This window comes from Pituophis catenifer, unplaced genomic scaffold, assembly GCF_029215685.1.
Source record: "Pituophis catenifer annectens isolate HBS135680 unplaced genomic scaffold, rPitCat1.0.hap2 SCAF_7, whole genome shotgun sequence".
In the NCBI taxonomy this organism is placed as follows: domain Eukaryota; kingdom Metazoa; phylum Chordata; class Lepidosauria; order Squamata; family Colubridae; genus Pituophis; species Pituophis catenifer.
Window position 1 is genome coordinate 57,666,872 of NW_027256887.1, and position 13,050 is coordinate 57,679,921.

General features: G+C 37.2%; 2 protein-coding genes across 3 annotated transcripts; both read left to right on the forward strand.

The window, feature by feature from the left end:
* The first annotated feature begins 256 nt into the window (after positions 1-256).
* LOC139319687 (pentraxin fusion protein-like) lies at positions 257-7,634 on the forward strand. The gene is made up of 5 exons (XM_070947643.1): positions 257-287; positions 1,376-1,661; positions 4,439-4,593; positions 5,341-5,385; positions 7,030-7,634. The coding sequence occupies exons 1-5, from the start codon at positions 257-259 to the stop codon at positions 7,632-7,634; spliced, it is 1,122 nt and encodes a 373-aa protein (XP_070803744.1).
* A 1,840-nt stretch (positions 7,635-9,474) lies between these two features.
* On the forward strand, positions 9,475-12,795 carry APOLD1 (apolipoprotein L domain containing 1). 2 transcript variants are annotated; one of them, XM_070947450.1, is made up of 2 exons: positions 9,475-9,502; positions 11,541-12,795. In XM_070947450.1, exons 1-2 carry the CDS (start codon positions 9,500-9,502, stop codon positions 12,240-12,242), a joined length of 705 nt encoding a protein of 234 aa, XP_070803551.1. In that variant the 5' UTR covers positions 9,475-9,499; the 3' UTR covers positions 12,243-12,795. The 2 variants fall into 2 exon arrangements, with proteins under 2 accessions (XP_070803551.1, XP_070803553.1); XM_070947452.1 differs by having other exon boundaries at positions 11,544-12,795.
* The last annotated feature ends 255 nt before the right edge of the window (positions 12,796-13,050 follow it).

Below are 13,050 nucleotides of genomic sequence, written 5' to 3' on the forward strand. Positions count from 1 at the left end.
CACATAGCTAAGGTATTAGAAATCAGTTAATTATCTCTGTTCTGGATCTGAATGTATATATTTTTAGTAATAGCTGGCCGTATTTGGCTCTGCTGGTTTTGCAACTGTGCTATTGGCTTAAAAAGAAAAGATTTCTGCCTACTTTTCCTTGCCATTTTCTCTACTACTTTGGCTACTTTTCTGCCATCTCTACTAACTGCCATCTGCTTTTCTGATTAGTAAATTTTTCTTTTTAGATGGTGCAGGCAGTGGGGCTATGGTAGAAGCTTCAATAATCCCAGTTGGAGGTAAATATAAACTCTTGGCGTGCATGATATATTTATTTATAACTAAATGCTTCCCTATCCTATTTGTCTGTGATATTATATATTGTTATTGAAGCAATATAGACAAAATTATAGATATATTTTAAATCTCTCTCTGTTCTTGATTAGAAACCATCTGTCTGACTTTGATTAATCTAAAATAACTAAGGAAGGTTGATTTGTCTGTTTTTTATTTCCTGCCTTTATTATTTTTACAAATAACTCAAGGCGGTGAACATATCCAACACTTAAAAATAAGGCAGGGAGTTATGCTGCTAAAACATTCTTGAATGAGGAAATATTCTCCATCGCCTAGAATCCGGATAGAGTACAAGAGAAAATCTCCCTTCACCAGCAATCAGCTTCCTCCCCCCTCCCCGCTCTTAGGCTCCAGTTTTCCTTTTTTTAAACAAAGATACCAAATCCAAATGGGTATTGCAAAATGGAACTGGATTACAAATTTAAATCTGGAATATCCAAGAAAATAAATATTTTTATTTGATTGCAAGGCACAAAGTAGGGATTAGCAAGAAAAACTGAACTATAACTGAATCTGAAACCAAGATCTACTTTACTAATTTATAAACAAACAAGGCAGACTGATAATTGAAGGAAATAACAAAAATCAACTTGTAGCACTGAACAGGTTTTCTGCAACTAAAACATAAGTTCCCTGTCAGCTTTTTCCTTGCTGGTTGCCTTTCTCCTACAGTTTGCTGGCTTTAGGCCTAAATCCTCAGGTCCTTGAATCCTGTCACTTCACTGTCACTAGGGAATACAATAGCTGTTATTGGGAAATACTTGAAGCTCCGCACCACCCATCAAGTTAATTGCTCAAAATTAAGATGCAGGATCCCAGGCTGGGAATGGCACAATTAGATAATTTCCATTGAGGATAAGGTACTAGTAAAAACTGAAAACTACGGTAGTCCTACAATTTCCATCACCCTTACTAGATGATGCTAAGAGATTATTTTCTGATACATCAAATGTGTGTCTCATGTTATTAGATGCTCTCTTGTTTGCTTTTGCATTAAATAAATGTACCATTGTCTCTATTTCCATGCCAGATCCTAATGTAGCAGTGGGAAAACTATCATCTCAGTCTAGTACATTTGAAGAAAAAGGGGAGTCAAGGAAGGCCATTGATGGATCCCTGGCAAATATCTACACAAATGGAGATTGTACTCTGACAAAAAAGGATTTTGAACCCTGGTGGATGGTAGATTTGATTTCAGCCTTTCAGGTATCTGCAGTAGTGATCACAAACAGAGGAGATTGTTGTGAGTCACGGATAAAAGGAGCTGAGATTCTGATTGGAGATTTGCCGCAGAAGGGTGGCACAATGAATCCCAGGTACTGGCATAATACAATATTGTCCTCTTAAGTGTGTTAATGAGAAATATGTCTTACTGAATCTTAAATCCAAGCATTTGTGTGAATAAACCCAATTGAAGCTTTCTTAAGACATGTAATTCACAGTAATTTAGGAAGATTTAGATTTCTTGTTCTGCGAAATGGAGCGTTGCAGAATGTGGCATTACAACATTATGCTTAAGTAGCAATTTTAGGAGGAGAGACATGTTAGTCTATGGTGGCAAAAAAATCAGAGGGAGTTTGGTACAATCTTTTCTGACTAACATTTTTTTAAAGGACATACACTTTTGTGATCTGCAGCTCACTTCATAAGATGCATAGAGTGGCTTGACTGACAAAGGGTTGTATATTGTATCCCATGAGCCAGTGGTGGGTTGCCCCCGGTTCGCAAGAACAGGTAGTAAAACCGGCAGGAGGCTCCACCCACTGACCTGGACGTCATCATAAGTGATCTGCGCATGTGCAGAAGAGTGCACGTGCGAGTACGATGCAAACCGGTAGTAAAGGTAAGTAGAACCCACCCCTGCCATGAGCCCACATTCTGCCCCTTTCAAAGTAAATGTGGTTCTTTGAGACTTTGAAACAAATTCTAATCCACTTCCTATAATGAGTAAAAATGAGTGTTATAGTACCATACAACTTTGTAGCATGATATGCACAACATAGTTGCAAAACATTGGAAGTATTTCAGGTTTTCTCTGTGTCTTTTCAATAGAGTCCTTGACTTACAACTGTAATAGAGCTTGCCCATCATGGTCATAAGTCATGACAGTTGTAAACTGAGTCACCCACATGATGGACCTAATTTTATGACTTTTTTGTGGCAGTCATTAAGTGAACCAATGTACTGGTTTTGCTGAAAACTGGTAAATGCCAGTTTTTGGCCAAACTCTCATAAAATGCAGTCACATGACAATGGAAATGGCCATAAATGAGGCCTAGTTGAGCACCCAAAACAATTATTTTAAGTAATTTTCTTGGCCTGTAAATTGTAAGTCCACTTTTGATACCATCTCTATCTTGTTATCTAAAATTTGTTCTGTATCTGATATTTCAATGATAACATCTTTTGGACATAGTCTATCCTTAGAAGCAGACATCATTATAGACATTGTTGATGGCTATTTTCTGATTCCATTCTTCAAAAGTCTTCTTCAATATATTCATTGTTAGAAAATTTTCAACATTTTTCAGGTTATAAATTGTTCCTCTAAACTTTAGCCTCATCTAGTGTCCAGTTTTTGAATTCATGAAATTACTTGTTTTGTTTTGTAAAAGCCTAAAGAGAATTTATTTCCAGCTAGCAGCTGTTTGTTCTTTATAATTAATTCCAAAATCTTATAAAGGTTTCAATATTTCAATTTTATCTGCTCCCTTAGCCCATTCATAACTTTCTAAAATCAAAAACTTATTTAGCATTTTGCTGCTTATTTCAGATTCTTTAAATTCTTAAGATTAGCATTAAATTTTTCTTTCGTTTGTGATCCTGCATTTTAATCATCCTGCATTTTCAGATTTGTCAGTCCATGGAGCTTTAATAGCTTACTAGTTAATGAGCAATTTTTGAAATGATTAGAAAGTGAGATTTGTGAACTTAAAAAGTGTTGTTAAGTGTTTAAAAGTGTTTACAAGAGTTGCAAGCAAGATAGTGGTAATCGCATCATCTTCTGGCACTCACACCAGTGGAAAACAGCTGTCCTTTGATCTTATGAGGAGCAGCCTTCCTCACTTATCCTCTCGTTATGTGGGAATATTCCAGAGAACCATTTTATTACCCAGTTTCTTGGTCTTTGCTACAGCCGGCCATCTTCAGTTTGCCATACCTCCCCTGGAAATCCCAATTAAACTTCCCTTCTAATGCTTGACATGCAGCTACATCCACTGCCTGCTCTCGACACCACTGTGTAATCCAGACATAGCACTTTTCAGGTATTTAGCACTCATCCAGACATCTATAGTCACATCTGTAGCTATAGTTCTAGCTAGGCATGGCTGTTTTCAAAATACTGCATTTCATTACTGATTATTTTCATCTCTTTTTGTCAGTTAGCATTCGAAGAGGCTCAGTTTTTACTATGTATTTTTTGACTCAAGCCCTTTTTCTTATTTCATTTTGACTTTATTTCTGGAAAACTTGAAGTTTTTCCTAAACTCACCCTTTCGTTAGATGTTGCATTTTGATTGAATGAAGATCCAAAATTTTAATTTTGTGTATTACTTAAATTTTTAATTACTACTTAAAACATTACGTTGAGCTGAACATTAATAAACTGCAATTGTTTTTGGAGAGGTTAAATATTTTGAAGCTGGGTTAAATAATAAATAGGTACTAATCAATGTTTGGTCAGTGCATCAATGTATCTAAAACTTACCCTGTGGTAAAATGGATAGCCAATAAATTTAATAAATAAATAAAATTTCAACGTGAATTAGTGCATCTGCAGTAAAATGTAACTAATTTAGAAGTCAATGGAAAGATTGCCAATCTATACCATCTATACCATCATAATAGTTTATTCTACTTGCTCCAGAAACAAAAGAAATTGCACAGTATAGTTTTACAAGGGCCAACATTGGGAGAACAGAGATTACTAGCAGATATGTAATTATGGCAGATACAGTATAGTTCCCCACCCGTTCTGAGAATCTTGTGGAAATCATGCCATGAATGTTGATAGGGCTCACACATCAAACTCAGGGTCTCAGATTCATGTTGCGCCAGTCTGCAGTTCAATAACAATCTGGCCCCTTGGCAGGTGTGCTACAATCAACAGCATGGGACGTGGGGAAACAATGTCGTTTAACTGTGCAGGCATGCAAGGACAATATGTGACCATCACAATCCCCGGGAGATATGAATACCTAACAGTCTGTGAAGTGCAGGTGCTTGCATATCCATGGCTTCGTATCGGTAAGTATCAGACATCAGACATCTAATGTAAGAAAAATGTAGACTAAGATGCACATACCAACAGCATTAATTTAATTTAATTTAATTTAATTTAATTTAATTTAATTTAATTAATCATATTTCTATGCCGCCCAACTCCCAAGGGACTCTGGGTGGCTTACAACAAAAATAATACAAACAATGAACATAAAAAATTGATGGTTGCCTGTTTTGTTGCGATAAGAAAAGTGCATTCTTGTATTTATGGGGTGATCAGTAGAATAGCAAAATAATCAGACAAACAAAGATAATCTAGTGTTTCACAACATCTTTCACTTCATGGAAAAAGGAGGTGAAAATTATAGAGTTAATAAATATTCAAGTAGTAGGGGCTGCATTGCAACAGTGGGGGTTTACTGGTCTGAAGGTGTAACCCTTAGCTATCCTGAAGCTGCGCAGGAAAATGGCTAATCAGAGAAGTATCTACTTTATTTTTGAAAAAAAAAAAATGATCAGAAGAGGGGACTTTTAAGAGTCAAAACTGCCTGCAATGCTTATTTTGAGGGAGGGAGGGGAGAGGCGAAGAGAGAGATGAGAGGGAAGGGAGATATTTTTTCATGAGGGTGGGGTAAGGCACCCTTTTCCACATCCCTTTTACATCCTCTTTCATTTCCCAGTAGGCCAAAGTAGTGATACTGTCAAATCTTATGGTGAATATGAATCTTTCATTCTTGAATATTAGAAATTCAGACATTTCATTTCTTACAGTTCATGGAGGAAGGAGTCCTGTTCTAGACAGTGACACTGACTCAGGTATGTGAGAAGTCATCATGCCTTTGCCCAGATGTATCCACATGTACAATTACAGCATGTGGTTGAATACAGAAGTCATAGGGTGAGGATAGTAACTGAATGTCCCTGATTTGCTTTGTCCTGACTGATGTTTGGCTGGAAAGACGCAAAACAAGTATCAGATAAAAAATGAGGCAATATGTTACTGCTGCTGCTGCTGCTTTTTGTCTCACGGCCTTTCAGACTAATTCATTGAAAGTGAAATAATAGAGGAATGGGACAGTGATAGAGACAGAAGTAAACAATGAATCATTTTTATACACACATATATGTTTGAATACCCTAATAAAAGTTATTTAGAGGATACAAAAGGGGAATAAAGATACAAAAAAAATTTAACAAGAGAGAGCAGTTATATAATAGTTATTTGATTTATATTTCACCCCAATCAGAAAATACTGTTAGCAAAAATGCAATACAGCATCCATGGAAAAAGGCTAAAAACAATCAATTCATATCCCACTGTTACTTACACTACCTGATGACATCAGCTCAACCCTCCATGACTCTCCAAAGTAACTTTGTTTTTAACAATTTAAAGAAAGTCTGTAGAGTAAGGAGGGATTGAATTTCTGAGGTTCAAAGTGTCAGCATACCCCTAATGAAAGTGCCTCTATGAATTCTTTCCTACCTCTATCTTTTAAAAATGTGTAGAATCACAAGGTGGTTCTGAGATGTTCAATTTGAATATGTTCAAGTGGGCCAAAATTGGGTAGAAAATATTGTCCTCTCATCATATACCAACCCCAACCCCCATCCCCCCAGCATTTAATTATACTTGAAGCTAATAGAAACCAATGTAGGGCACGGGTGCAGTGTGCTCATGTTAGAGTGTCCATCAGGAACTGGGCTGATGTGTTCTGGACAGGCAACCTCATGTACTGCATGCAATAGTCTAGTCCAAATGAGAGATGATAAGAAAGAGAGTCACTGCCATGATAGTTTGTCACTCCAGGTATGGCTGTAATTGGTATACAATTGATATACAAACTGAAGTTAGGTAGGAATAGAATAGAAATAGGAATAGGAATAGGAATAGAATAGAATAGAATAAATAGAATAGAATAGAATACAATAGAATAGAATAGAATAGAATAGAATAGAATAGAATAGAATAGAATAGAATAGAATAGAATTTTTTTTATTGGCCAAGTGTGATTGGACACACAAGGAATTTGTCTTGGTGCATATGACCTCCCTGGCCAGATTTTCACTTGCCCATCTAGCAATAGCTGTTACTCTAGAAAGACCCTTCTTCCTTCAAGATAGTACCATTCCATGAAGAACAACACTTGAGACATTGAAGAACTTTAATGAACAAATTAGTAGCTCTATCTTGCTTGGGTAGAATTTTTGGTTTTTATACCCTCACAGTCTACAGACATTGTGTCTTGATATTGACAGCATTTCCTCTCTACCCCAGAGTAATAATGTACAGATAGGTATCAGTCAATTGTTGCTAACCATACCTATATAATATATAATGTTTTTCATAACGTATGCTAATTATTGTAGTATGTAAGATATAGCTCTGTGATAACACCTAAGAAAAAACACTGATTTAGTGTGCTTCTTGAAAGGTCATGAAAATGTTCTGTCTTCTAGGTCTACAAGGCAGAGTTCTGAGTTTTCCCAATGAATCAAAAGACAGTTTTGTGATCATATCCCCAATGCAGCCTTTCAATTTGATGGAATTCACACTCTGTATGAGGATTGCAGTAGAGTATTTAGATGAACACGAAATAATTCTCTTCTCCTATCATTCTCAAAGTGATGAATTGAGAGTCTTGCGTGAAGCAATGGGCCACTTTGGTTTACACATGGGGGGTAGGAGTGTGAGGTTTGCCCTTCCTGATCTCAGCCCTTTGGGGAGCCACATCTGTGTCACCTGGGAGTCAGTATTTGGCCTTACAGCCTTTTGGATGAATGGAAAAAGTAGTATCCGAAAGGTGCATAATATGGGACACATTCTGCAAGCAGGTGGCACAGCAATGCTTGGACAGGATCAAGGGGCACAAAATATGTCTGATCAGCAAAAGCCACATTTTGTGGGAGAAATAACAGATCTCTACATGTGGGATTATGTACTAAAATCACATGACATACAGAAAGTTTTCCAGGCCCATGAGTTTCCCAGAGGAAACATCTTTGACTGGAAAATATTGTCATATAAAATTAGAGGTAATGTGATGGTATTGCCTAAGGGCTAATAATTCTGTGTGTACACATGAATATGTATGGAAATACTGTCATACTGCATTGGGCAGCAAGCAAATAAGCAATATTGGTATGATATCTAAGATGTTGAAACATAACTAGTGAGCATTTTGTCCTTAGTTTGTAACTGTTCATGTTGAAATTCCTTGAATTAACCCATGAAAATATAATAAATAAAATTCTCTTAATGAATAACAAATTTGAAAAAGCGTATTTTTCTACTTTATTGAGTTTTAAAAAAGGTTTTTTAAAAAATAAAATATCAATAATAATAATAGAATAATAGAATAATAGAATATGACTATAAGGATATATCTATTTCTAAAAATGATTAATAATAATGATTGATTTGAAAATACTTACTGTGTATATATTGTATATATGTAATTGCACGATACCTCAGATGTTACCTGAGATTTGAAAAGCGTATTTTTCTTTCTCATTTGATATGGCCAACTAAAATATAAAAAGACATGTCTGGTGTCTGGAGGCTGGCACAGTTTAAGGAAAAATGCAAATGGCTATAAATGTGGTCCAGTTGCTAGGCGCCTGAAGCGCAGTCACAGGACCGCGGGACAGGGAGGGGGGAGAATAGGTCATCAGAACCTTTTGGGGGGCAGTCTGTCATAACTTCAAACAATTGCTAAGCAACTGATCATAAGTCAAGGACTTTTTGTACTTGATGATCATTCAATCTGCAGCTCTTCCTTCTGTCTCCCAAGGTGATTCCCAAATACTATTATACCCCTTCTTGGTTTTCAGAACATTGAAAAGTTGGGTATCATCCACAAATTTAGCCAGCTCACTGTCTATCCTTAAGCCAAGGTCCGTTCTGAACATTTACAAGCAGTGGTCCCAACACAGATCTATTTCTTACTTTCCTCCACTAAAAGTTGCTCATTCATTCTTGCAGTTTCCTTTTCTGTGTTTTAGCTAGAACCAGTTTGGGGTAGTGCTTAAGGCATCAGGTAAGAAACCGGAGGACCCTGAATTCTAGTCCCATCCCTAACACAAAGCCAACTGGGTGATCTTTGGACCACTTTCTCTCAGCCCTAGAAAGGAGGCAATAGTAAGCCACTTCTGAAAAATATCGCCAAGAAAATTGCAGAGACATGTCCTGGCAGTCTCCAAGAATGTTTTAGATAGTTAACAATAAGTGGATGAATCCTCTTTATCTCATGACCACTAAGTCTGCCCCTTTGATGAGGAAAGTTGTCTAAGGCTTTTTGAAAATTTTCAAGAGTGGATATAATAGGTGCTTATATGCATTTTTGAAAGCTGGATAATTCTGGACCTGGTGTATCCCAGGCAATCAAAAGTAGCGCTCCCGTGACACGTTTTTCCTTCATCGAGGAAACAGAATTCAAGTAATCTGGAAGATTGGATGAGATCATTCTGTATTTTCTGAAAAGATTCTGCCAACTCAGTCACCTGCCTGGAAGGCACAGAGTCCCATAAAATGAAAGAATGATGTCACCAGTTATTTCAAGAAGAGGAAGGGTAGAGTCCTCCCCTTGGGAAATGACCACATTTGATTAGAGTCAGGAACAGTAGTGTGTATGTTTGTGAGTGTGTGTAGATGTATTTTAGAAAAAGTGAACACACAGTTTAAAGATGGTTTCCTGAATCTAACAGGAGCGGCACTTGTCTCCATAGTCAGTGTTCAGTGTCATATCCTTCTGAAGTCTCCAGGGGAAGGATGGTGTGTAGGGGTGCCAGGAAATGACAGATTTCTGGTCTGATGCAAAGCATTCCCACTAGAGCAAAGGGGGGGGGGAGGTTTGTGGAAAGTATAAATAAAGCTGGTCCCAAAACAGCTTGAGAATTGTTCATGGGAATACCAGTCTGAGAGAAAACGATGGTAGGTGGAATGATTACTTTTTCAATCTTTGAAAACTTTTTGAACATTTTATTGAAGATACTTTTATCCTTACTTTTCTATGAAATAATTTACTTTACCTAAAAAGAATGCTAACTAACACACTTAAGTCAGTGATTCTTCTTTTGCATTTTCTGGTCAGTGTTGACTCCTGGTGACTGCCTGAACTAAATCTTGCAGTTTTCTTGGCCAGATTTTTGGAAGTGGTTTGCCATTTCTTTCTTCCTAGGGTTGAGAAAAGTGAATGATCCAAGATCACCCTGCTAGCTTTATGCCTAAGACTGGACTAGAATTCTCAATTTTCCAGTTTATAGCCCTGTGCCTTAACCATTACTAAATTGGCTCTCATTATTATTCTACTTTATTTTAAATTGTCACTCAAAGGTATCCAGCAAATCTTCTGCAATGTAATGATGTCTTGGGTTGCAGTTTACTCTTTTGCACTTGGAAGGGAAGGGGAAGACATTTTTTTGATATAAAAAATTGTTATTGTGAAATATAGAAAACTACAACCCTAGTTTTAAAAAGATAGCGATTATACAGTGAATGTGACAAAAACTAAAAAAAAACCCTATATAACAGAGTATGGTAAAAATTAATTCAGTCCTTAGGCTTATCGTTAAATATAGTTGACATGGAGACATACTACATCACCTTCTCAGTTTTAAACAGAAATTTTCAAAATCAAACTTGTATCCTGAATCCATTTCTTAAAAACGGGAGAGTAGACTTCTTTTCAATCACATAAATTTATCATTTTGCTGTGTCCCAAGTTTGAAAAAGCCAAAACATTTTATGAAATGATCAATTCTATATTTTTGGAATGTAATTCAACATCACATTAAAACCCTTATATATATCACATATCTTTCTTTGCACTTATGCTGGATCCCCATAATATCACTTTTGTTTAGTTCTTAGCCTAGGAATGAGACAGCTTTAAGTCTTAGCTACACTACTGTTAAAATATATTCCCCACTCCTTTATTCTAATATTGTCCAAGGGCAACCTCAAAGTTATAAAAGGTTAATCTTCTTAATCCATTATCTTTGAGATGTGAGGTGAGTGACAGAGACTGAAAGACAGGTGAATAAAGATAGCATAGAGATTGATACTTGGGCTAGCAAATTTGATTCCTGTATAGTTTTCTACTGAGTCAAAGGAGGCTGAAGTATTTTCAAAGCTGGGGAAAAGTCATACGTTATGTACATGAGAAAGGTAAAGTCTAAAATAGATCATGTTTATTTTCACTTAGGGATATATGCTTCTCTTTCTGGTGATTTACAAAGGAGTGTAGTAGTTTTATAGCTCTCAAAGGATGCTACAAAAAATAGTCTATGAAAATTTTCATGGGAAAGCTTGCCAAGATTTTAGGAATTATTTTTAGAGGGCGATACCAGAGGTGAAATCCAGCAGGTTCTGACAGGTTCTGGAGAACTGGTAGCAGAAATTTTGAGCAGTTCGGAGACCCAGCAATGGAAATTTTGAGCAGTTCAGAGAACCGGCAAATGCCACCTCTGGCTGGCCCCATAGTGGGGTGGAAATGGAGATTTTTCAATATCCTTCCCCCAGCAGCGGGGAGGGAATAGGGATTTTGCAGTATCCTTCCCCTGGAGCGGGGTGGGAATGGAGATTTTGCAGTATCTTTCCCCTGCCACACCCACCAAGCCACACCACACCCACCAAGCCACGCCCACAGAACCAGTAGTAAAAAAAAATTGGATTTCATCACTGGGCGATACCAAAACAAAACAAACGACAAGAAGCCTTGGAGCAATCAGGAGTTAAAGGGCAAGGGTTTAAATCTCACATTAAAATAGAAGAAAGGGATAGTTTTATAGAATGATTAAAAGCAAATTGCCACATTGCTGCCCTCTAGATATATTAGAATGGCAACTATCAAAATTCCTGGGCGGGGCAAACTTTGTTTAGGATTCCAGATAACACCTGTATGTCTCTTGGTCAAAGTATGAGATTGCCTTTCTTAGTGACCTCCTTTTATTTTCCCTTCTCTTCCAAGAAGATTATGGAGTATGGCATTTTCCCCTTCAGTTTTGATCCTACATGTCGCTTCTACAACACACTGCTTGACCAGCAAAGCCGACTATGCAACCACATCAAGAAACTCCAAAAGATATTACAGAGACTCAGTAAACTGAACAGATGTTCTCTCATTGCACATCTAACAGGAAATTCTTTAAGCGCAGCAGGAGCAATTATGGCCATAGTGGGGCTGTCTTTGAGCCCTGCAACTCTAGGAGCCTCCCTCTTGGCTTCTGGGGTGGGTTTAGGAGTGGCGGCTGCAGGAGGGGCTGTTTCCATGACTTCAGACTTTTCTTTAGTGCTCTGTAACTCCAAGGAGGTGAAAAAAGTACAGAAGATTGCACTGGCTTGTCACAATCAGATGAAGGAAACAATGAATTGCTTGGAGTTCCTGCACCGTAGTTGGAATCCCACCGACCCTTTCTTATTGCAGACTGAAAAAAATGCTTCTATTGCCCTTTATAATTCTGCCTGCTTCCTGGTGTTCTGCGGTCCTCAGGGCTTTCTGGTGCCTGAGCATATAGAAGAGGAGACAAAAGTGAGCCATATTCTACTTAAGGCAAAAATCCAGAAACTGGCCGAAAACCTAGAAGCCTGTGCAAGACACATGGATGAAATCTGCAAGCTTTTAGAAAGCAGGAAAGCATGTTCCTGGAGGACAAAAGGATTAGTATGTTGACATGGGATCAATGGTCAGCATGACTCTGCAGTAACATGAGGTCTTCTTGAAAAAATAAAACCTGGGCATAAAAATGCTGAATACTGGTACTGTAATTTAAAATTAGGATTTTATGTACCCAGGAGTTTTCTCTACACATTTTCTAGGATTTGCAATTATCTGCACTCTTTCTATTTTGTGGGGGGGTTTTTTGCTGATCAACGTAACATGCAGAAATCATGGTTGTATCAGTTATAGTCTATACTTTCAGCACATTTCAAGGGAAGTTGTTTGTCACAAAGCACCATACTTTGTGTTTTCTGGGCAGATAGCACAGTAAGCTGAACTTTCCTTAACACATGAAATTTCAATTAATGTTTCACAATAGGAGGAAAAAATAGGCGGGAATAATTTTCAAAGCTCTGACAGTAATTGTATTCAAATGCTCAAGGGGTCATGATGGAATATACCAGCATAGACAAAAACATTTGGTAAATCCAAAACCTGTTGAACTGTGAGAACCAGACAGATAAGCAAAGCCTACATATTTCTGTACTTCTCCTTATGATTTTCTCATAGCAGATGGAAATTTGCCCTACAAGTAGGGTTAGAACTGAATCATTCCTTTACTTTCGTTTCTAGACTTTATAATCTTTGTCTCATTTGTCATAGCTATCTTTCATGTACTCTTTTCACACATATGCCAGAATATCATGTAGTTTTACATTTATTTATATGGGCCAGTATTATTGAACTCTTTGTTTAAAAGAATAAGGACATTGTCAACACAAGATAAAATAAGATATTCTTCACTATATCTGAGCCAACA